Consider the following 26,397-nt stretch of genomic DNA (forward strand, 5'->3'; position numbering starts at 1 on the left):
GATTCATTCAGAGGTGGGAGATCAGCTTTTCGGGGAGGATCATCAGGATCATCCCAGTCTTATGCTCAGTCTTCAGCTAGTGCCCCGCCATCAGCACACGGTCAACAGCAGGGGAGTCGCTTTAGGCCCGGTCAGGCAGCAGGGGGTCCCACCATAAGGGTCAATCAGGAGGGAGATTCCAGCAGCACAGAGGGTTCCATGCCCTAAGTGTGGGAGGATACATTCAAGAGTCTGCTACCTGGACATGCCAGTATGTTATGGATGCGGAATGAGAGGCCATATTCAGAGGGAGTGTCGTACATCCCGTCAGGGTGCAGGCAGGGGCACAACTCAGTCATCCAGTCCTACAACCGCTACATCTTCAGCACCCCTTCCAGCTCGAGGCTCTCCAGCACCCATAGGGCGTGGTACAGCTAGGGGTGGTGCACAGAGTTCGGGAGGACCCAGCCGATTTTATGCTATGAGTGGTCGACAGAGTGCAGAGGCTTCCCCAGTTGTCGTCATAGGTATATTGACTGTTCAATCGCTTGATGTGTATGCCCTTATTGATCCCGGATCTTCTTTGTCCTATGTTACTCCTTATGTTGCTACGATCTTCGGGATAGAACCGGAAAAGCTTCATGAGCCGTTCTCTGTATCTACTCCGGTTGGTGAGTCTATTAGGGCCGTACGAGTTTATAGGGATTGTGTTGTCACAGTGTGTCGTCGGGATACCATGGCCGATCTTATTGAACTAGGGATGATTGATTTTAACATAATAATGGGAATAGATTGGCTTTATTCATGTTTTTCCAAACTCTATTGCCGAGCCAGAATCATGAGGCTTGAGTTTCCTAACGAGCCAACTGTTGAGTGGGAGGGGAATAATGTTATGCAAAAAGATAGGTTTATTTCTTACCTTAAGGCCACAAAGATGATCAAGAAGGGGTATATTTATCATTTGGTTCGAGTTACGGACACCACTGCTGAGGTGCCTACCCTTGAATCTGTACCAATTGCGAATGAATTCCCTGATGTCTTTCCGGATGAGCTCCCTGGAATTCCTCCAGATAGGGAGATTGATTTTGGGATTGATGTGATGCCAGGCATGCAGCCTATGTCCATTCCACCTTATAGAATAGCGTCGGCAGAATTAAAAGAGCTAATGGAACAACTAAGGGATTTGCTAGAGAAAGGTTTCATCCGACCGAGTGTGTCGCCTTGGGGCGCACCGGTTCTCTTTGTCAGGAAGAAAGATGGATCGCTGCGGATGTGTATTGATTACCGGCAACTCAACAAAGTCACAATCAAAAACAAATACCCATTGCCTAGAATAGATGATTTGTTTGATCAATTACAAGGTGCTAAGTTCTTCTCCAAGATTGATTTGCGGTCCGGGTGCCATCAGTTGAAGGTAAGGGAGCAGAATATTCCGAAAACAGCTTTCAGAACCCGGTATGGGCACTTTGAATTTTTGGTAATGTCTTTCGGGCTAACAAATGCCCCGACAACTTTTATGGATCTTATGAATCGAGTCTTCAAACCGTTTCTTGACTCCTTTGTGATAGCATTCATTGACGACATCCTTGTATATTCACGAAGTCAAGAGGATCACGCCGACCACCTCAGGACAGTTCTGCAGACTCTTCATCAACACCAATTGTATGCAAAGTTCTCGAAATGTGAATTTTGGCTTAAATCTGTTACATTCTTGGGTCATGTCGTCTCCGGAGAAGGAATTAAGGTTGATCCTCAAAAGATTGCAGCGGTGAAGGATTGGCCTAGACCTACTACTCCAACAAAGATTCGCAGTTTCTTGGGTTTGGCCGGGTATTATAGGAGGTTTGTGGAGGGGTTCTCCACTCTTGCCTCTCCATTGACTAAATTGACGCAGAAGGCGGTTAAGTTCTAGTGGTTCGATACTTGTGAAAGGAGCTTCCAGGAATTGAAATCAAGATTGAGTTCGGCGCCGGTATTGACCCTACCAGAGGGTACCGAGGGGTTTGTGGTGTATTGCAATGCTTCAAGGATCGGTCTTGGGTGTGTATTAATGCAACTTAAGAATCATGAAAAGAACTATCCAACTCATGACTTAGAGCTTGCGGTGGTGGTTTTTGCATTAAAAATTTGGCGTCATTATTTGTATGGAGTCCATGTATATGTATTCACGGACCACAAGAGTCTTCAATACATTTTCAAACAGAAGGAATTGAACTTAAGGAAGAGAAGGTGGCTTGAGTTGCTCAAATATTATGACATCGACATTTTGTATAATCCGGGGAAAGCTAATGTGGTGGCGGATGCTCTTAGTCGGAAATTTATGGGTAGTTTGGCTCACTTGGAGGCATGTCAAAGGCCCTTGGCCTGGGAGGTTCACCAGTTAGCCAGTTTGGGAGTTCGTCTTGCAGACTCTAATGAAGGGGGAGCGATTGTGCGGAATAGGGCGGAAGCATCGCTTGTGGCGGAGGTCAAGGAGAAGCAATATAGTGATCCAGTGTTGGTGCAGCTGAAGGAAGGGATTCATAAACATAAGACTATGACTTTTTCTCTTGGCATGGATGACGGTACATTACGGTACCAAGGGCGGTTATGTGTTCCAAACGTAGATGGTCTTCGGGAAAGGATCATGGCAGAAGCTCATACTTCTAGATATTCCGTGCACCCAGGTTCTACGAAAATGTATCATGACCTCAAGTAAGTTTACTGGTGGAATAACATGACGAGGAGTGTGGCGGACTTTGTGGCAAAATGTTCAAACTGTCAACAAGTGAAGGCCGAGCATCAAAGGCCCGGTGGGTTAGCTCAGAGTATAGAAATTCCAATGTGGAAATGGGAAATGATCAACATAGATTTTGTGGTAGGGTTACCGCGCACTCTGCGTAAGTTTGACTCAATTTGCGTGATCGTGGACCGACTCACGAAATCAGCATACTTTTTACCAGTTAAATCCACCGACACTGCGGAACAATATCCTCAATTATATATCAAGGAAATAGTCAGGCTTCATGGCGCTCCAGTTTCCATCATTTCCGATCAAGAGGCCCAATTCACAGCTAATTTCTGGAAGAAATTTTAGCAAGGTTTGGGTACGCAGGTAAATCTTAGCACGACTTTCCATCCACAGACTGATGGCAAGCATAGCGGACTATTCAGACGCTTGAGGACATGTTGCGTGCGTGTGTGCTTGACTTCAAGGGTAGCTGAGATGATCATTTGTCGCTCATAGAATTTGCTTATAACAACAACTTTCATGCCAGTATTCAGATGGCACCGTTTGAGGCCTTGTATGGTAGAAGATGTAGATCGCCGATTGGGTGGTTCGATGTTGGAGAAGCTGAACTAATAGGACCAGACCTTATGCATCAGGCTATGGAAAAGGTTAAGATCATAAAAGAGCGGTTGAAAACTGCTCAGAGTCGTCAAAAATCCTACTCAGATGGTCGTCGCAGAGACTTTGAGTTCAAATAAGATGATTGGGTGTTCTTGAAGGTATCTCCCATGAAGGGGATCATGCGGTTTGGAAAGAAAGGAAAATTAAGTCCGAGGTATGTCGGGCCGTATAGAATTATTCAAAGGATAGGTCAGGTGGCGTACAAGCTTGAACTACCACCTGAGATGTCATTAGTACACCCGGTATTCCATGTGTCCATGTTGAAGAAGGTAGTTGGAGATCCATCCGCTATTGTGCCAGTTGAGACCATCGAGGTTAGTGAAGAATTGTCATATGAAGAAATTCCGGTTGCTATTCTTGATAGATAGGTCCGGAAGTTGAGGAACAAAGAAATTGCATCCGTAAAGGTATTACAGCGAAGCCAACAAGTCGAAGAAGCTACTTGGGAAGCCGAGGATGAAATGAAAAAAAAGTACCCTCATTTATTTGAATAGCCATGTAATAGCTCTATAAAGTTGTCCGCCCCTAAATTTTGTATCACTTGGCCGGCTAATATAAAGACACTCCTTTCTAATTATATGTCCCCTAAGAGGTTTCCGTTGGTGTTATTTTGTATTCTGTTGTGTCATTTAATTCTATATATGTTGCTAAGGTGTGTTTTGGGGGCTCTCTGACAGGTGGATAGGCCTAAATACAAAGGAAACTCTAACGAAATTTTCAGGAAGTTAGGCAAATTTGGGGCTGATGGTATGTGGCATAACTGAAACTGTGTTAAGTGAACCTTGATCCGCATTCGAGGACGAATGATCTTAAGTGGGGGAGGATGTAAGGACCCGTAAAAAATTTAACCAAAATACTCAGGGTTTCATGGTGCCAAGATAGATTCCTGTGTTACTATAATAGAAAAGTACTTTTTGGATTGAACAGTACCCTACGGACTGAGAGGAAACTTTTTCGCATAAGAACGCGTTTCTGTGGCCCATTATGCGACCGCATAATCACTCTGCGGACCGCATAATGGCCGCAGAGTGAAGCAGTAAGTTTGGCCAATTTGAGGTCAGTTTTGCGGTCGATTATGCGACCACATAATTGATATGTGGACTGCATATCGGTCGCATAATTCCTCTTGGGTTTCTACGGAGGAAGTTCTGCGGTGCATTATGCGACCGCAGAACAAGTATGCGGACCGAATACTCGTCGCATACCTGAGCCGAAAGTTTAGGCCCCTGAGGGCCATTTCTGCGGTCACTTTTTGGACCGCATAACCATTATGCGGTCGCATATGCGACCGCAGACCTGTGTCGGGGCACCATTTTTCTTAATTTAATACCTGACCCCCATTCCGTTAAAACACCCCTTAGGTCTATTTTGAGTTCCTTTTCTGATACTTCTAGAGTGAGAGAGAGAGGGTTCAAGAGGGAGGGCCTAAGTTTCCATCAAATTGATCTTCAATCATCACTCAAAGCCTTGGAAATATTCAAGTAGAGCACCAAAATTCTTCACCCTAAAAGGTAAGGCTTCATCACCCCAGCTCTAAATTTCAAACATAGCTATAATGGGGTACTGGGGTGATACTTCATGAGTATGAGGGTGGTTTATCTTGCATGCATGTGTGATAAAGAGTGTGGGGAAATAAAGTGAGTTAGAACCATGAACGTTTTCCTAATTCTGGGTTCAATTTGTATATTGCTAAAATAGATTGAGGTTGCTATGGGTTCCGAATAATTGTAGAGTCCAAAGAAGCAAAATTGAGGTATGTATGGCTAACTCTCTTCTTCTTAGAATCGAACTCCTGGTGTCCGAATAATTGGTGTAAGTTCCAACTTGATTATACTAGAATTATTTGCCTTGGTGTGTTTGATTGAAAGATTCATGTTCCCTAATTGTTTTAGATGGTTACCATGTCATCATGCTATTTGAGAACGTAATTATGATTTTCCAAGTTCATTCCCTTATGTGTGGAATGTCTTATGTGATGGTACTTATCGACATGAATGATGATGTTATTTGAACAAATAAAAAGGGAAAGACTTGAATTGTAAAATGTACCCAAGTGCCAAGAACTACTTAATGAATGAGGCTAATTGTGCCATGTAACGAAAGATGGGAAAGAGATGTGAATTGAGTGAACAATTGAAAGAGGTTATGTTTCAAGTGAGATGGCTTAGCCGATCGGGCCGAGATCGGACGCCATGCTGTACACATGGTGGCATTTGTGTTGGAATTATTGATTTACATTGTGGATATGGATATGTCTTACTTGAGATGGCTTAGCCGGTCGGGCCGAGACCGGACTCCGTGTAAAAATACGGTGGCATTATGAGTTGTGGTTTTGGCACTAAAGATTATCAACCTAAAAAGATGGAAGAATTGAACTGGAAACTATGTGATCCTTACTTGGTGTTTCTTTGTATTTCTATGTAGTACTTATTGATTATTATGACTGCCTTCTCTTTGTTTCACTGTTCATTCTACTAAGATTGGTGTTTGCCTTACATACTAGTACTATTCGACAGTACTAACGTCCCTTTTGCCGGGGGCGCTACATCTTTGAATGGATGTAGGTGGTTCCATCGCAGATAGTGCCGATCGCAGATAGTGGTGCTCTCTTTCTCTCCTCAAAGCAGTTTTGGTGAGCCCCATTTCTCCCAGGGGTCATGTAGTCCTTCTTTTGTATTAGTTTTTATATTTTGAGGTATAGCCGAGGCCTTGTTATCGCCATTGTCATGTTGCTCTGTTGTACCCTTAGAGGCTCCGTAGATGTTTATGTGGGTCATGTATGTGTGTTGGGGTGGTCGTTAGATCGAGTTGTATTTTAAAAACTGAACTATGGCATAATGTATATAAGGAAAATGAACTAGCAACGTTTATATATTTATATAACTGATCTCTCCCCGGTTTTACAAATGGTGATGCGATCCCTTTTTGAATTATGAATGAGTCGGGTAGGAAAGGTTTAATAGGCTTGCTCGACCGGGTTCACTCGGTTGAGCGCCGATCGCGCTCCCCGAGGTTGGGGCGTGACAGATTTGAGTTAGAAATTTGAGGAAAAATTAAAATTTGGAGATTTGAAAGGCGATTTCGGTCGGATTTGAGTAATTCTTGTATGGTTAGACTCGTTATCGATTGGGTGTTTGGATTTTGTAATTTTGGTAAGATTCCGAGATGCTGGCCCGGGTTGACTTTTTGAGTTGACTTTTTATTTTCTTGCAAAGATTGTAATTTTATTGTTCGAAATACTTTCCTATAGTTTATATTTATAGTATGAAGTTGTTTGGCTAGATTCAAGCCATTCGAAGTTGGATAATCGAGGGAAAGACCTACTAGTTGAGTAGCTTGTTTTCAGGTAAGTGTCTTGCCAAACTTTGTGTAAGGGAATTACCCCTTAGGATTTGTGTTGTTTTATGATAAATGTAATGTGTGAAAGCTTTGTACGCAAGGTGACGAGTATGTACACATGATAAATATAGAAATTTACCGATTTTAGCTATGTAGATTAGGGTGTGCGTCGGTCGGTTCGGTCGGTTAATATGAAAGTGCGGTTCGGTTTATCGGTTTTTGATTTTGAAATATTAATAACTTAACCAAACCAAAGTATTTACAGTTCGGTGCAGGTTTTTTAAGGTTCGGTTCGGTTATTTCTGGTTTAGTTTTTCGGTTATTAACGGTGTAAGTTAAACATAGCCAAATTAATTTGTGAGAAGTGATATATGCTACTGATATAGTTTGTTGCCTCCGGTGCTGCCAATTTGAAAGTTAACACTTTGTGTAATTAACGTCAACCAACTGATTCGGAAGAAGATGGTTGAAAGTTCAAAGGAAAGTATTATGTGAAAAGCTAGCATCTCCGAAATCTATGTCAACATGCAAATTGTGTTCATAGAAATAGACAGTTATCCTGTTGTAAGTCTATTTTATCCAATTCTTGACCGTTGATTCACTTTTCAAGTACTACCGAGACACTTGACACATCTTGTGATTGCATGCTCTATATGGAGAATCAATCTTTGTTTTGCCAAATGCAGACTGCTGTAGTTAAAGAGTTGGAACACTTGAAGGAGGCAATAATGAAACATGAACTAAATGAATATGAAAATAGATTTGCAAAACAATAAGAAGAAAGGGATTAGCAGCAATTGCAGTGAGCATTGAATCTTCTATTTTTCACATGAAACCCCTCACACTTTTGAGCAACATACGTTAGAGATTTTGCCACATTATACAGAAGCACTGAAGCAGTCACCAACTACTATTTATGAGAGCAATGCAGAAGTTTTTAAAAAGCAAGCAACAACTACTATTTTAGTTCAATACAAGATCATGTAGAATTCAAGAGATAACCAAAATAAGTCTAGAAATACCATCACCAAACAACAAAATAGTGGCAAACTAGTCACAAGCCACAAGCCACAAGCCACAAGCCATAAAGTAAGTCTAGAAAAGGATACGTAAAATCTTAAATACGAATCACTGGATGAGGCATGCGACACTTCTTAATATGCTTCAATAAGCCAAAAGTGCCATAATACTTCGGATGACAATTATAAACTCGACCACAATGAACGCACTTTGCTTTGCAGACTTCTTTATTTTCTTCAACTACCTCAAAATGTTCCCAAATAGGCGATCTAGCTTTAGGACCACGAGGCATAGTTGAACCTACAAAATAAGAAAAGATCACAAGTTAAATAAATTATTTTTAATTATAAATAACAAAAGGATATCATAAAATAATCAAATCTTTAAACTTACACTTGTTCAAACTATGCATCAACAATGCTAGTATCTCTTTCAACAATGCAAGTTACTCTTCCGCTCTTTGCCATATCTAAATATAATTTGATAAAGTGTGTCATATAAGCTTACAAAGTAAATTAATTTTCTTTAAAACACTCATAAAACGCAAAATCTTACCAAGTTCAATTTGCTCAAGAAACTCTAAATCTTCTTCAACATTAATAGGAGTACCCTCGCATCTAAACCAATCTTGAACACAAACAAGACTTTGCACTAACCGAGGAGTCAATGAACTCCTAAATGAATCAATGCGGTGCTAAATACACATTCCGATGCAATACTATAAATTAGAATGGCCAATATAGGAAATAGAGGCGCATTAATTTTACACCAATCTAAGATTTTAAAGTCATCAGAATCATCAGACACTGGCTCTTGTCCTTCACCAATATATCTTTCCAACTAAGATTTAGCACCTCCACTTCCAGAGTCTTCCTTTTGCCTTTTCAATTGAAGCTTTATTCTCACATATTTTGTTCTCACATTCTCACTAGATGAATCAAATGTGTCATCAGATGAAGTAGATCTAGATGGAGATGATTGAAGATAACATCCTCTTGAATATTTTTTTTTGATACTCCCCAAACAAAGAATTCAAATTAGCATCCACTTCGGCAGTTAATTTCTTCCCTGGTTCCTCCCCAAACATTTCCTCAAGTGCAAAACCAACATACTCTAATTTGTTATAAGGATCTAATATAGAAGCAATGAATATCATTTTATTCATCTTTTCAGGTTCACCCCTATATTTTTTAAACTTTTCTATCATCTTCCCTGCCATCTTACTCAAACTAGTATCATCACTAGCTAAACAAACTTTCAAATGACTCTCTAGCTCACATATATCCTCAAAATGACAATTAGAAGTGACATAACGTGAACCTGGAACTTTTTTGGTGAGCTCGTGAAATCTTTCAAGAAACTTTATCACGTTTCTCACATTCACCCAATCATCACATACAAATGGACCTGCAACATTCCCATCCTTACAAACCTGCGTACAAAGATGAGTAGAAAATCCATCATAAGAAAATAAAGCTTGTCAAAGGCCTTTTCAAAGTTTTGCGCCGTTTCCAACATCAAGTAGGTGAAATTCTACCCAGTAGGAACATCCAAAGATAATGTTTTGCTATATTCTACCGCTTGATGTATAAAATATTCCCTAAAATTTAAGGTCATTTACAGAGATGATCTCACATACCTCACAGCTTGTCTAACACGTTTTTGCAGAAATATCAATTTTTTTCAAACGATCTTGCACAATTAGATTAAGTATATGAGCCATGCATCTCACGTGAAGATGCTGACCACTCATCGAATTAGTTTTCCACATATCTAATTGTTTAGACAATTCTTTGACCATGGCATCATTCGAAGAAGCATTTTCAACAGTAACAATGAATACCTTATCCAATTTCCATTCAAGCAAACAATTGCCAATAACCTTTGCCATCTCGTCACCCTTATGACTAGAGATAGGGAAAAAATTTAGTATTCTTTTATGCAACACCCAATCTCTATCAATAAAATGACTCGTCAAACACATATAGTTAATTCGTTGTAACGAAGTCTATGTGTCTGTGGTAAGGAAAACTTTTGGTTTTACTTCTTTGAAATTTTTCATTAGTTTAAGTCTCTCTTCACTATAAACTTGAAAACAATCCCTTGTAATTGATCTACGAGAAGGAACATTAAATAGAGGTTGGGCTATGCTCATAAACTTCTTAAAGTCTTTCTTTTCAACAAAGCTAAAAAGTAATTCCTCCGTAATTACCATCTCAACTAAAGCCCTCCTAACTAGTTCTTGATCAAATTTCCAAAGCACCCCACCATTCAATTGCCCATCCTTTTGTAAACACAATTGTGTTCGAGTATTATCAACTTTCCGTGGTATTCAATCGTGAATCAGCCTTATAATCACGACCACAATGTTTACACTTTGCTCAATCAACTCCATTATCATTTTTAAACTTTTCAAAATGATCCCAAGTAGTTGATCTAGATTGTATGGATTTTTTTTTTGGACCTTGACTAGTTTCAACTGAATTTGTAGGTGAAGAAGTAGGTTCACGTTTAGATGAACCCACCTCACTTACTCTACTTTCAACTTCTGCCATCTATACAAAATCGAATGAAAACAGAACTAAAAATGCAAAAACAGAGGATGCAATTGTCACTTCTTTTTGGCAAATGTTAACTCGAAAGTGTCCTAAAAGTCAGAGGCAAACGCACATAAATACTATAAACAAGAGCATAAAAATCCAAAGTTGAAAAAAACAAGCAATACTAATAAAGTAATAATAATCGAAAGATTAATTTTATGCATATTGCAATTTTAATAGCATGCACATTGCAATTTTCTTTTTATGCACTGCAAATTTATGCACATTAGAACTCAGAAGAAGGAGAGAACTAGGGAAAATGAACTCAGAAGAAGGAGGTAACCTGAGGAAGAAGGATGAGGCGTGAAGGACTGGAGGCGACGAGTGGCGGAAGAGGAAGAAGGCGTCACAACAGGCGACCAGGCATAGCACCAATAGGCGACGAGAGGAAGAAGGAAAGTCAGGTCTCAACTCTCAAGAACCCTAATTAGAATTTAGAACTAAGACAAATAGACAATTTCTATTTTCTAATTTCTAAGGAAGACTGAAAGTAAAGTAAGAGTACTAGACTGGAGGGTTAGGATATTGGGTAAATTAGGCTTCAGATTTGTGGATTGGTATTGGGTCAATTGGGCTAAAAGGGAGGTGGGCGAGCCCATATTTTCAAACCCAATAATTAATATTCTATGAGTATATTTCTGATTTTCTCAACTCGTCTCTCATAACTTCGATTTTTCGGTTTAACCGAAAACCGAAATATCAAAACCGTAAACTGCACCAAATACCGAAATTTAATAATTTAAAAACCGCACATTGACCGAATAACTGATTAAACCGAAATCGAAAAACCGAAATTTATGGTTCGGCCGGTATTATGCCCACCCTTAATGTAGATTCCTTTTATGACTTAATCGAGTTATCTTAACATGTTATCTTCATCATCACTAGTCTATTTTTACATGCTCTACTTGTCTTATCTCTTACTTGTTAATTGCTCTACATGTTTAGTTGAAGTTCTTGTTTCCTTTATTCGATATTCATTATTTGACCGTTGAATTCTTTACTTGAAGTTGTTGTTCTTGGAATATCTTGTTGATAAAACTGGTATTGAGTTATAAAGGCCGCGATTTACATTGAGGCCAAGTGTTAAGTTGTGAAATACTATTCTGTTGAGTTATTCACTTCCGGTTGTTATTGTTGAGACTCTTGTGTATATTATGGTTTAGCCATGGGCTCTTTATTATTGAAATACTGTTATTGTTGATTCTTTCGCAAGTTGTGATATTGGGCACTTGAGGTGCGATTTGTGATACATTGTGATATTGATACGGATGCGGTGATATAAGGTTTTGGGGTTGAAAAGCATGCGGTGAGATAAGGTGTGCTTGATACGCATGGCTAGTAGGGGAACTACTAGAAGTCATGCAGTGTGATAAGTTGGGCTAAAACGCGGGGTGCTATTTCGGGAAAAAGATTTTCAAAACTAAATGCAAGGCTCCCGCAGTGATATAAGGAAAGATTGTGAATTATTCTTTTGATTTGGGGCTACGAGGCGGTACCTCGGTAGTGACTCTTGTCGGTATTTTTCTATTGCTGCCCTTGTCTTTGGTTATTTTGTTTCCTTAGCATATCATTCCTCGTTTTCTCTGTGTTGCATTATTTGCTTTAGTTCTGTGTAGCTAACCTTGATAAGTTATTGTTGTTTCAATTTCATTGCTGGCATTACTACACTAGCATACTCTTATACAGTTTTTCTTATTTATTCCAGTAGGGCCTTGACCTGACCTCATCATTACTCTACTGAGGTTAGGCTTGGCACTTACTGGGCACCATTGTGGTATACTCATGCTACACTTTTGCACATCTTTTTGTGCAGATCCAGGTAACTCCTACCAGCCCAGGTATTAGCGAGAGCTCAGCTGCGGAGACTTCAAGGTATACCTGCCGACGTCCGCAGGCCTTGGAGTCCTCCTCTACCTAGACTATGCTATTTTTCCTTATCCTTTTATAGACATTGATGTATACGATTATTCAATACTACTATTTAGAGCTTGTGATTTGTATTCGCTGGGTTTTGGGAGTTGTATATACTGAGTTACAGAGTTTGTGTTATATAGTTACTGAGTTTTGAGACTTTAATTATTATTTCAGTTATTTCTGCATGAATGTTAGGCTTACCTAGTCTTAGAGACTAGGTGCCATCACAACATCCTACAGAGGAAAATTAGGGTCGTGTCAATTCTTGTCGTTGTGGTCATCCATCTAAACTTTTAAACTCTAATTATGAGTCTTTTCTCTTCAAGTTTATTCTTGTAAGTTCAAGACTTTATTCAAACACTTTGAGTTAACATGAATTCTTTAAGTATAGTTCTTTTCATATTATTCAAATTACACTAAAATACCATTCTTTAATATCTTTTTTAATTCATTCACATGTTGTACTTTTTTGCACATATATTTTTTCAAATAGTTTGCTATTCTTATCTAGAACTCACTTGACACTCAGCTTATCTTTTGGAATACGATTCCCTTGTCCACTTACATATATTTTATACGAGTCAATATATTTAAATCATTTCATTTCAAAAATATAAAAAGTACTTGCATACTTCATCCGCACATAATTCATTACATATTTAATATCATTACTATTCATTCGAGTACGCGTTAATTATTCTCTTATTCTTTGCAACAGTTGTGAGTATTTGTTAATTATCTTTGAACCTCCCTCCCTTATTTGATTGAGTCCACCAGAACAATATTTTTTGGATCTTGAGGGATGCCTAACACCTTCCCCTCGAGATAAGTTGAACCCTTACCTAGAATCTCAACGGTTTCGCAGATCATAGTTAAAGTGTATATTACGAAGTATAGTATAGGTATCCTAATATACCTTAGATAATTAGACTTTTAGAGTACTATAAGTTGTACATTGTTTTGACTTGTGCAAAATGGGGTACAATAATGGATACCGGCACGCCATGAAGTTGGACAATCTCGCGAATATAGATCTGAGCCAGCTTATCTGAAGAATAGGTAGTCACTACTGGAATAAAATGAACCGACTTGGTCAACCTGTACACAATCACCCATACCACGTCAAATTTCTTATGAGTCCGTGGGAGCCCAACAACGAAATCCATGGTGATACACTCCCATTTCCACTCGGGAATCTCGAGTCTCTGAAGCAAACCCCCCGGCCTCTGATGCTCATACTTCACTTGCTGACAATTTAGGTACCGAGCTACACACTCCACTATGTTTTTCTTTATTCTCCTTCACCAATAGTGCTACCTCAAATCCTGATACATATTAGCGGCACCCGGATGAATAGCGAACTGTGGGCCTCCTGAAGGATCAACTCACGCAACCCATCCATATTGGGCACACATAACCTGTCCTGCATCCGCAAAACATCGTCATCTCCAATAGAACCTCCTTGGCATCACCATCCTGAACCGTGTCCTTGAGGACAAGAAAATAGGGTTTGTCATACTGACGCTATCTGATGCGATCATATAAAGAAGACCGAGAAACCACAAAAGCAAGAACTCGACTAGGCTCCGAAACATCCAATCTAACCAACTGATTGGCCAATGCCTGAACATTCATGGCTAGTTAGACATGAGATAGTAACAAATAAGAAGGAAAGGATGCAACAAATAAGAAGGAAAGGATGCATATAATCGATTAGGAATAGAAATCATTTTTTTGATCCTGCCTCTGCGAAATCGATCGATTAAAGCAGAGCATCTTCTTTCCCTTCAAACGAAAAGATTAGGGATTTGAACATACCAGAAAAATGAGATTCACATTTTGATTTGAGGGATTTTGATTTGGGTGAAATTTTTACCGAGGAGAGAACTGATTTCTAGAGAGAGGGCTGATTTTGCAGCAGACAGTGTTTAATTAGGATAGGTATTTTTATTTTCTTTATTATTTTAAAAGTAAAAATCTATGGTATAGGAGTGACCCAGTTGCTGCAAGAGAGATTTAGCAGCGACTTTCAAAAAGTCACCACAAAAAACATGGAGCCAAAATTTTATTTTGAGAGGGACTAAAAATTCCAGCCACATCAGAGGCAAACTTTAAAAAGTCGTTGCTAAACATTAACCTTCTGTAGCGACTTTTAAAGTCGCTGCTAATAATATTGCTGTTGTAGCAACCTATAGGGTCGCTGCTCTATGTTGCCACTAATAAACCAATTTCTTGTAGTGCAGGAACGTGCGGACTCCACGTGAACATGTTCACATTAGCCAAGATGATCTTGAGAGCTGGATACTTTTGGATGACTATGGAAAGCAACAATATCCGCTATGTGCAGAAGTGTCACCAATGCCAGATTCACGGGGATTTCATCGGGGTTTCGCCGAATGATTTAAACGTAATGGGTTCACCCTGGCCATCCGCCGCTTGGGCCGTGGACGTGATTGGACCTATAGAGCCTGTCGCATCAAATGGACATAGTTTCATCTTGGTAGCTATCGATTATTTCACCAAATGGGTCGAGGGATCTACTTACAAGGCTTTCACAAAGAAGGTAGTGGCAGATTTCGTCCGAAACAACATTGTCTACAGATTTGGGATACCGGAGTCTATTATCATTGAAAATGCCGCTAACCTCAACAACGACCTCTTGAGAGAAATCTGCGAGAAGTGTATAATCGTCCACCACAATTCCACAACCTACAGACCACAAATGAATGGGGTAGTCGAGGCACCCAACAAGATTATAGAGAGAATTCTACGAAAGATAGTGGACAATCACATGCAATGGGACAAGAAACTATCTTTCGCCTTACTGGGTTATCAGACTACCATAAGAACATCCACTGGGGCAACGTCGTACATGTTGGTATACGACACTGAAGCTGTGATACCCACAGAGGTCGAAATACCATCTTTAAGGGTCATTCAAGAGGCAAAATTAGACAACGCAAAGTGGATACGGGTCAGACAGGTGCAACTCATGGTCATTGACAAGAAAAGAATGGATGCAGTATGCCCTGGTCAGCTATACCAAAATAGGATGGCCAGTGCATTTAACAAGAGAGTGAAACCTTGCTCGTTCAAACTAGGGTAGTTGGTCTTGAAAAAAATCTTTCCCCAGCAAGAAGAAACCAAAGGAAAGTTCGCACCAAACTGGCAAGGCCCTTACGTGGTTCACCGAACATTGTCAGGTGGAGCTCTAATCTTGGAAGAAATGGACGGAAGAGTCAACATGAAGCACATCAACCCAGACACAATCAAGGGATACTATATTTGAAGACAAATAGAGTTACATTTTGCTGTAACAGAACTACATTCAACCTGACTTCCCACGGAGGGATACATAGGCAACCCACATAGGGTTCGGTTTCTCTCTCCTTTCTCTTGTAATAGAAAAACCAAATATCACTTTTGTATGTTTCTGAGGAAATACGCCGACTTGATTTCCTCATAAAGGAATACGTAGGCAATCCTCATCGGATTCAGTCATCTTTTGTAATTGAACTACCTTCTGGCATGATTCCATTTGGATACGTAGGCAGTCTGAGTCAGACTCGGATCATCATTTTGCATATGTTGTAATGGAAATATGCTTTCACCTGATTACATTTGGATACATAGGCTTCCTGAGTCAGGCTCGGTTATCTTCATCATATTTTATCATAATCCACGAACTACGTTCAGACCTGATTCCATTTTGGATACATAGGCAACCTGAAAGGGTTCGGTCATAACCTTAGGAAAGCCTTGTAATGCATTAGTTTGAATTAGGACGCAGTCGCAATAGCAAGCAACCACGTTGTCAGAAGCATCATGGAGGATCGACATCAACAGGACAAAGTTCTCAAGAGAATACGCTCACGTGTGGAGAACCTTTCGTAACGTGTCATAATCCGGAACAACGACATTTGCCTTAAAAAAGTGAAGTATTTTCAAAATGTTTTCTAAAATAATATATATGTACAGTAATTTGTTCCATCTACCAAACTTCGCAGCACAATCATGTCAAAGGACGGGGCAAACCAATACTGTGGTCGACACAAATCAACTTCCCCGCCCCCACTAAGAATTTTTCTTTGAGTGCAGGGTCAACATGGAGTAAGGAAGCACTAAGACCACACTAGGGAAAATGACGGGTCTACCACTTGCCTAAGATTATCTCTCTTTCTCCTTTACTTGAATTTTTTTTGGTACAAGTAAAGCTAACCTTCGAATCCTTTACAGGTACCTCGGAATCAGACAACTGATACGGAAAAACCTGTACATAGAAAATCGCCTGCTCAAACAACCGGAGCACTTTGTAAAAAATGGATCACTGGCTTCATCAAAGGAAGTCATGTATATAGCAAACTGCCTGCTCAACTAATCTGAACATCCTGTACAAATGAGCCATCGACTTCACCAATTGAAGTCCTGTATATAGCAAATCGTCAGCATAATCAATCGGAGCGCCCTGTATAAATCGAACGTTGGCTTTGCCAATCAGAGCCTTATATATAGCAAACTATAAACTTCGACAACAAAACAATCCGCATCACTGCTCCATCACAATGGATGCCAGAATAGACAGTCGCAAACCTCGTCACCAACATTTTGCTAATCGATGGCCGCAACTTAGCTTCACAGTCAAGAGTATCTCTTGGGTATGCTTTTATTTCTTTTGCAATTGCTTTGTATGTTTTGACATTTTGATCATGCAGCTTCATGCATGATTACGGTTTAATCAGTCACTTCCAAGCAAAGGTTACTTTACATTTTAGTGCAAAGCTCTCCCGACAAGCGGAAATGCATTTTATAAATTAAGCTCTCCCAACAAGTGGATACATTTCTCAGTGCAAACCTCTCTAACAAGCAGAGACGCACTCTACAAATCAAGCTGTACCAACAAGCGGAGACAATTTTCAAATGCTCCGACAACTCCTAAAAGGTACACAGCCCGGCTAACAAATCGAGTCAAGATTAAGTACCCATCATCCCGATCCCAAATAACAGCTCGCCGGCAGCCAAGGATCATCATTCCTGCATCATTTACATTGCATCTTAATATACTCTGTATTGCAATATATTGGTATGCGTGTATTTAATTTTTTTTGCAGGAACAAACACTGCAGATTGGAACTTTTCTTAGCAGCAGACCAAACTACAACGCTATGAGGGACAGCCAACCCATTAGCAGGCAAGGATCTAATTTCAAGATGACTAATGAAACTCAAAATTTTCAAATTCTTCAAATCAAGCCGCAAAATTCAAGCTATCATGAGTGCCCAATCCGCCGTCTTGCCGTATCGTCATAATACAATACTGAGGCAATTCCTACTAGTGTCACTTCCTGAAAAATCTTCACTCCAGAACTACATGAGGCCTGATACTCGTTAAGCCCGAGGTATGTAAGCAATTCAAAGCCAGAATTCGGCCTCAATCTCTCCAAAATTCTTCCCAAAATCTTCCCATAATCTTCCTTAACTCAATCATGCAACTCATAATCTTCATGTCACTCCTGCAATGAATACCTAAAGTCGGGAAACAATTTGCTTTGGTTCAATTTCTTTGCCCAAAAACTCTTTCATTATCTCCGGTCAAAGATGGGCAGTTGTTGACAACCAATTTTGACCCTCCCTTTTAAAATTAATTTACTTATACTTAATAATTTACAATAAATATTTTAAAAGTATTTTTCTAGTAATAAATATCTATTTTTACAAATTAATTAAGTATTAGTTTTAAAATTAATCACGTAGTATTAATATTATGTAATAACAAATATACTTACTATTTTAAGATTATTGAAATAACTTTTACATATACATCACAAAGGCCTATATAGTTAATTTAATGAATTACTCCTTAATTTCTAGTAAATTAGGTTAATATGTTAATAATTCGAAATTAATGTTACAATTTAGAAAATAAAGTATTTTTATAAATAATTAATTAAAATAATTAGTAATATATATAATAATTATAATTTTACCATATTTTATTAAATTTTTTTAAGTTTAGTTAAATTAATTTCAAATATGGATAAAAAGACAAAAAGCTACAATTGCAGTTCTCAATTAAAAACAAAGTGGTCATCTCTTAAATTATTTCCAGCCCAAATACCAAGCCCAAACGGATCTGACCCAATCCAAATTCCCCATCTCATTCCACTCTGGAAATCCTTGCCATCACCTTTACACCAATCATCACGTGCCATGTCACCCATCTCCAGCACACACAAAACAAACACAAATCATCTGGGCCGTTCGTTTCTTGAATCAAAGGCCCACGTTTTAATTCTATTTCCACTTTAATTCTCAAGCATCCAGAGATTTATTTTTAACCATCTAATCAAAGTAATCCAACGGCCACCGATTTTTCCATTTAAATCATTTCTAAATTCCTAATTATTAAAATGATCAGAGCCGTTGATCAACAGATCCAATGACTCCCATTCCATCTCCCAACTTTAACTCAGAGACGGCCTCCCCATCACCCCAAACCCTAATCCTTTCTCACCTCACTCTGCCACCTCTCTTTTCCTTTCCTCTCTCCTTTCTCTCATCCCTTCAAACCTATCAGTCATGAAACCTTGCACGAATCAATGCAAGGTCACAAAACCTTCACCAAATCGTCCTTCCCTGCTTCTCCATCCCCCGAATCTCGTTGATTTTCCCTTTTTGCTCTTCAAATCTGAGAGATCAGATGTGGCCAGTAAAGTTGAAACCCCATTTCTTCTTCGTTCTTTCAAATCCAACATACATATTCGTCTCCTTTGTCCCTAGGTGACGAAGCCAATGATTTTCATTTCTCTTTTTCGTTGATTAAATTCGAAACCCCAATTTGAAACCCTAGACCTAAATGATGAATCTTCATTCATCTTGTTTCTCCACTCGTTCTTCCAAAAATAGAGCATGCATGATCTCCTCATGATGATTATTCTGAACCAGAGGTCAAATGCAATGACCTCTGGACCTCCGGTCTTTACCCGATGGTTTTATCACTTGTAATGATTGTCTTGCACTCAGGTAAAATATTCATTCATTTTCCTCTCCGATTCACTCTGATTTCACTCTGTCCTTTTAGATTTTCCCCAATCCTGCTATCATCATCAATCTTTCGTCACTTTCCACTATCATTTTGAATATGTGAAACCCTAGAGCCTTTAATGTCACTATAAATAGGGCCTTTAATGTTCTCATCTACTATCATCCGCCACCACCTAACACTAAAGCAAAACACACTAAGAACATCTAAAAAAGGCAAAAAATCAATATAGTAGTTGTAAAATTTCTTCGACTAAGGCTAAGCTCTTACTTGAATTCAGATTTTTGCTATGAGGTACTCATTTGGTTGAAGTATTTGAGTTCTTGGATCCTAACGGCTAAACGAGTCCTATTTGGTATATTGCCCTAGAGAAGGACAGTACACCTTCACCCCCTTCTCTTTAATTGTTTTACTAGACTACTATGAACATGCTATTGCTTTCTTTTAACCGTGCTAGCTTATGATGCTTATAATTAGTATAGAAATATTATTTTTCAGTTTATGATAAGATTTTGTTTACTTACGATCACTTGCCATGCTTCTAAGTCTTTAATTACTGTTGATCAAGATGTTATGTGCCCTCAAATGACTTTCATTTCTGAGTTTAAATAGTCTACATGATTAAGTTGTAATGTGCCTTAATGACTTCTCATGTTTACTTAGACTTCATAATTTCCGTTGATGATTCCGTTATGATTCTCTACATATTTTTTCTTGCATTCTGTTTGTCTTATGGTCAAGATCACTATCTGATAATCCTAATTAGGATAAAACTTGAGATTTCATAGTTTACATCATGCACCATTTAACTGAAGCATAAAAGTCTAAGTGTTTAAGTTCTTTCCTCCTCTATGCCTATATCTTCTAACTCTGAGGGAAACTTCTGGCTTATCCCTATGACATCCTCATGATTATATCTAATTATTGGTTGCATCTGTATGAAATAGTCTTGTTGAGTTGAACTTTTTCATGAATATCAATAACTTTGTTATATATATCCTGCTAAGATTAAGCCATCCTTTTTCATAAAAAATAAGTCATAATCATGTTTATTATAGTTGACTGGTAGCTGATGTTAAGTTAAGCATAAATGCTTCATGTTTAGATGGAACTCTCAATTACATGGATGAGTTTAAACCTGTTTAAGTATAATCCTTCCCTTGTCTATAACCCATCTTCCCTTTATGACATTGCTAACTTGATTCTATAACATGTAAAGCTCACCCTGTATGTGTATGATCACACCCCTATTTGAAATGTCTATATATATAAGTGATCAAATGTTGCATGTATCCTTGTTTGTCTGCATGACTTCATATTTTGTTCTGAAGTTACACTCAGTCCTCTCTTTTCTGTTATTCTGAAACTGAATCTGATATCCTATGAGAAGTTCTCTACTGCTACTACTTGAACATAGTGGATTGTTTAAGATTGATACTTTTATGAGAATGATCCTGTTAAGCATCTTTAAGAGTTCCATGTTTGGATCTGTAACCTATAGTCATGCTAAGAGTTCTTATATCTTTGACAATACCTATAGTGTTTTCTAGTCATGACCATTTGTCTGAATCTCTATAGAATTTTAAGTAGTCTTATCAATCTCTGCATATGCCAGTTGCAAAGCCTGAGTTAACCAATCTGTTGTTAAGTATTTATAGTGATGCATACCTGAACTGGGTTCTCTTTACCTTTTCTTTGAATGTGTTACTCGGTGTTTAGACCTTTAATAGTAATATTATAGTGTTTCTGTTTCTCTCCCATGTGTGTTTGAAGTTTGACTTTCAGACTTACTTAATATATTCATCTGGTGTTAGAAATGTAGTCATAAGAACAAAAATTGTCTTTGTGTCTTCATGTTATCCTGTTAAGGGGAAAAATATGCTTATGTGGTAGGGAATACTATATTATTTAGTTTACATTGAAAGGGCCTCATTGACACTTAAACCCATAGGGAAAAATGAGTCGTTAGTGGTTAGGGGTATTTGGGAGTGGAGTTTAACTCTAGGTTGGGCTGCTCTCCCCGGCACAAGCATTGCCCCGGGCCTTGAGACCCTTGGAAACTTTGAAGTGTCAGCGGATTCAAAGGGGGCATCGACCTTGAGTAGAACTCTCTCCTTAGCCCTCAATTCATTGACACTCTTGGTTCTTTAGGGGTTTAGTGTTTAATGACAATGAAAGGTTTTTAATGTAAATTATTTGCCATGTATAATCACCACATTAGTATAAGTTTTCTCATTGCATTATAGTATTGATAGTTTGTTACATTATTTCTTCTATCATCTGTTTATATGTCTAATGCATGACTGAACATATAAAATATGTATCTAATGATTTCTCTTTTTTTGGACATGTATATTTGTTTGGGCCTACTGAGTTCTTAAGGAACTCAGGCCCAAGCCCGGTACTGCTACCTTTTTGGAAGTTTGGAGTCAGTTGTTGTCGTCCCTTTACTGCTGGGCCTGCCTTCTTGAGGCCCAATTTCCAGATTCCAATTCTCTCCTTAAACTTCTTTATTATTGTTTACTGCTTCGCTAGTTTAATCCACTACTTATTGCATTTTGTAACATCTTTTGTTGTTAATCTATCATATATGTATTTAACATTTATATATTGGATTACATGCTTTACTTTATACCTTAAGTCATATAAAACATAGGCAAGCCTTAAACAATATAGGATTTAAAAAGAAAATTAGTTAGTAATTAATCCCCATTTCGCTAATTACATTTGTTTATATCATACTATGTTTTCGCTCACCTATTTCTCATAACAAGATTTTGAAGTCCCCAGAACTTAGCAAAAGTAGCAGCCCCATTTTCAAAAGGAGAATCGGATCTGAATGGCAAGCTTTATCTTCAAAAGAAAATCAAAATTTCGAAAAAATAAAGTACTATCGCCCTAAAGGATTTTCAACAAAATGGTTTTTCTTTAAGTCTTCAAATCAAGGTATATCTTAGGCTCACTTTCTTACAAACATCTCTTAGAATTACATGAACATCCATTCTCTAAAACCAAGTGTATTATAACTCCTTTACACATGATTTATAAAATATAATTATAAAGGCATAGTATAAATAACGGATTCCAAACCTAGTCTAAGTCCTATGGAGCTACCTCGGGTAGATTTTAAGGTGTGCCTAACACCTTCCCCTTAGAAGAACAAGAACCCTTACCCATAATCTCACCGGTTAGCCTACAGATGGTGGCAGACTTATGAGTCAGGTAGGCCAGCTGGTGCAGCACCACTTACATGGAATACATTCTCAGTTCTCTTCTTAGAGAAGTTTGTCCCACAGACTCGTAGAGATGAGTTGCGTAGGGAGTATGAGCAGATATGCGAGAAGGGTATTACTGTGACCCAGTACGAGATGAGATTTTCATATTTGGCATGTCATGCTATATGGTTGGTTCTCACAGAGAGGGAGAAAATCAGGAGGTTCATTGATAGCCTCAACTTTGGTTTACAATACAGTTTGGCTCGAGACGCCGAGACGGATGCTTGGTTTGACAAGGTGGTCGAAATTGCTAGACGATTGGAGCAAGTTCATAGGCTTGAATGTGAGGCCACGTGGTTCACGTGGTTTTAGCAGTGCCTCATTTGGAGGCCAGTCACATTACAGTAGAGGTCATCCTCTTAGGCTCGTGAAGGTAGCTCATCATAATCCTCGTGGTTCTTTAGTTAGCCACAGTTCATACAGTGCTCCCCCAGTTCAGTCATCATTCAGTGCACTGCCGGCACATAGTTCTTAACTTGCTCTATCTTCTCAGGGTTCCACAGGCAGTTCTTTGGGTTATTAGGGTCAGTAGTCTTGTAGGAGGGGTTGTTACGTGTGCAAGGACTTGAGTCATCTCAAGAGGGATTTCCCCAGACTTCTGAGTAGGATTCCAAAGCAGAGCTTGCAGCCTATGATTTCAGCACCAGCAGATACACCAGTCGCACAACCAGCTAGGGATGGGGCTCAGTTAGTTCGAGGTCGACCTAGAGAGGGAGGTCGGTCAGGCGATGGTCAGGTCCATTGCTATGCATTTCCGGCCAGGCCAGAGGTAGTTGCTTTCGACGTCGTGATCACATGTATTGTTTTAGTGTGCCACATAGATACTTCAGTGTTATTTGACCCTGGTTCCACTTATTCATATGTGTCATTATACTTTGCTCATTATTTGGATATGCCTCATGATTCTTTTGTTATGCTTGTTTATGTATCTACACTGATGGGTGATTGTATTATGGCAGATCATGTATATCGGTCGTGTGTGGTGACCATTAGGGGTTATGAGATGAGAGTTGATCTCTTATTGCTCAGCATGGTAGATTTCGATATAATTGTGGGCATGGATTGGTTTCACCATATCACACTATTCTTGATTGTCATGCTAAGACGATGATGTTGGCCATGCTAGGGTTGCCGAGGTTAGAGTGGAGAGGCTCCCTAGATCATATTCCCAGTAGAGTGATTTCATATTTGAAGGCTCAATGAATGATGGAGAAGGGATGTTTGGCGTATTTGGCCTTCGTGAAGAATGTTAGTGTTGATACTCCTACCATTTAGTTAGTTCTGGTGTAAGGGAGTTCCGATATGTTCTTCTTGCAGACCTTCCGGGCATGCCACCTGACAGGGATATTAATTTTTGTATTGACCTGGTGCTGGGCACTCAGCCCATCTCTATTCCACCGTATCACATGGCACTGACGTTATTGAAGGAATTAAAGGAACAATTTCAAGAGTTGCTTGATAAGGGTTTTATCAAGCCTAGTGTGTCGCCTTAGGGTGCACCAGTTCTATTTGTGAAGAAGAAAGATGGTTCTATGCGGATGTGTATTGATTATAGGCAGCTGAACAAGGTTGTTGTCAAGAAAAAGTACCCACTACCACGTATTGATGATTTGTTTGATCAACTTCAAGTTTCTAGGGTGCTCTCGAAGATCGATTTGAGATCGGGGTATCATCAGCTAAAGATCCGGGCTTTAGATATTCCGAAGACGTCATTCAGGATGCATTATACCCACTATGAGTTCTTGGTGATGTATTTTGGGTTGACCAATGCCCCATCAACCTTTATGAACTTGATGAACAACGTGTTTCAGTCGTATCTAGATTCTTTCATCATTGTGTTTATTGATGATATATTGGTGTATTCTCACAGCCGTGAGGATCAGGAGCAACACTTGAGGATCGTGCTCCGGACTTTGAGGGAGAAGAAGTTATATGCTAAATTCACCAAGTATGAGTTTTGGCTTAATTCAGTGGAATTCTTGGTTCATGTAGTATCTAGTGAGGGGATTAAGGTGGATCCAAAGAAGATTGAGACAGTTCAGAGTTGGCCCAGACCGTCTTGTACTATAGAGATCCAGAGCTTCCTTGGCTTGGCTTGGCTGGGTATTATTACTGATTTGTGGAGGGATTTTCATCTATAGCAGCCCCCTTGACTAGATTGACACAAAAGGGTGCCCCATTCAGGTGGTCTGATGAATGTGAGGAGAGCTTTCAGAAGCTCAAGACTGCCTTGACTACATCTCCAATTTTGGTTTTGCCTTCATGATCGGGTTATTATACAGTCTGTTCTGATGCTTCTTCGATTGGTATTGGGTGCATGTTGATGTAGGAGGGTAGAGTTATTGTATATGCTTCACGTCACTTGACGCCCCATGAGAAGAACTACCATGTACATGATTTGGAGTTAGAAGCCATTGTTCACGCACTGAAGATTTGGAGGCATTATCTTTACGATGTGTCTTGTGAGGTATTCACAGATCACAGGAGTTTCCAACACTTATTCAACCAAAAGTATCTGAAATTGAGGCAATGAAGGTGGTTAGATCTATTAAAGGACTATGATATCACATTCTTTACCATCCGGAGAATTCCTATGTAGTGGTCAATGCTTTGAGTAGGAAGGCTGAGAGCATGTGGAATTTATCTTACATTCCATTTGGGGAGAGACTGTTAACATTAGATGTTCAGGCTTTGGCCAATTCGTTCGTGAGGTTAGACATTTCGGAGCCTAGCAAAGTTCTTGCTTATGTGGTTTCACAGTCTTCTTTATTTGATCGCATCAAGGTGCGTCAGTATGATGATCCCCACTTGCTTGTCCTAAAGGACACGGTGCAGTACGATGATGCCAAGGAGGTTACTATTGGCAATGATGGGGGTATCGACGCTACAGGGTCGGATTTGTTTTCTAAATATGTATGGGTTGCGAGAGTTGATTCATGAGAAGGCCCATAGTTTGCGGTATTCCATTCATCCGGGGGATGCGAAGATTTACCATGATTTGATGTAGCCCTATTGGTGGTGAAGGATTGAGAAAGATATTGTTGAGTATGTTGCTCGGTGTTTGAACCATTAGTAGGTGAAGTACGAGCATCAAAGACTCGGTGGTTTGCTTCAAAGGTAGGATATTCTGGAGTGAAAGTGGGAGCGTATCACTATTGATTTTGCAGTTGGGCTCCCACGGACCTTAAGGAGATTCAATGCAGTATGGATCATTATGGACAGACTTACCAAGTCTGCACACTACATTCCAATCATGACTACCTACTCCTCGGAGCAGCTGGCTCAGATTTATATTCGTGAGTTTGTTCGCCTCCAAGGTGTGCCTGTGTCTATTATCTCGGATCAGGGCACTCAGTTCACATCATATTTTTGGAGTCGTACAACGAGAGTTGGGCACACAAGTCGAGATGAATACATCAATGAATACATCATTTCATCATTAGACGGACGGGCAGTCCGAACACACTATTCTAATTTTGTAGGATTTGCAATGTGCCTGTGTCATTTACTTCAGAGGTTCATGGGATCAGTTTCTTCCGTTAGCAGAGTTCGCCTACAATAACAACTATCGGTCGAGTATCCAGATGGCTTTGTTTGAGGCCTTATATGGGAGGCGCTGTCGTTCTCCGGTTGGTTGGTTTGAGTCTAGGGAGGCTAGGTTGTTGGCCACTGATTTGGTCTGTAATGCTTTGGAGAAGGTAAAGTTAATTCTGGAGTGGCTTCGTACAACGCAATTCAAGCAAAAGAGTTATGCTGACATGAAGGCTCGTGATGTTGCATATATGGTGGGTGAGAAGGTTCTACTCAAAGTTTTGCCCATGAAGGGTGTGATGATTTT

General features: G+C 39.4%; 1 protein-coding gene across 1 annotated transcript; it reads right to left on the bottom strand.

Annotated features, from left to right (window-relative positions):
• Positions 1-8,133: 8,133 nt before the first annotated feature.
• LOC142175194 (uncharacterized) lies at positions 8,134-9,620 on the bottom strand. Its single transcript, XM_075241774.1, has 5 exons — positions 9,462-9,620; positions 8,746-9,161; positions 8,584-8,693; positions 8,285-8,356; positions 8,134-8,198 (listed from the first exon to the last, which is right to left on the bottom strand). The coding sequence occupies exons 1-5, from the start codon at positions 9,618-9,620 to the stop codon at positions 8,134-8,136; spliced, it is 822 nt and encodes a 273-aa protein (XP_075097875.1).
• Positions 9,621-26,397: the final 16,777 nt, after the last annotated feature.

The sequence above is a fragment of the Nicotiana tabacum genome, chromosome 21 (assembly GCF_000715075.1).
Source record: "Nicotiana tabacum cultivar K326 chromosome 21, ASM71507v2, whole genome shotgun sequence".
In the NCBI taxonomy this organism is placed as follows: Eukaryota; Viridiplantae; Streptophyta; class Magnoliopsida; order Solanales; family Solanaceae; genus Nicotiana; species Nicotiana tabacum.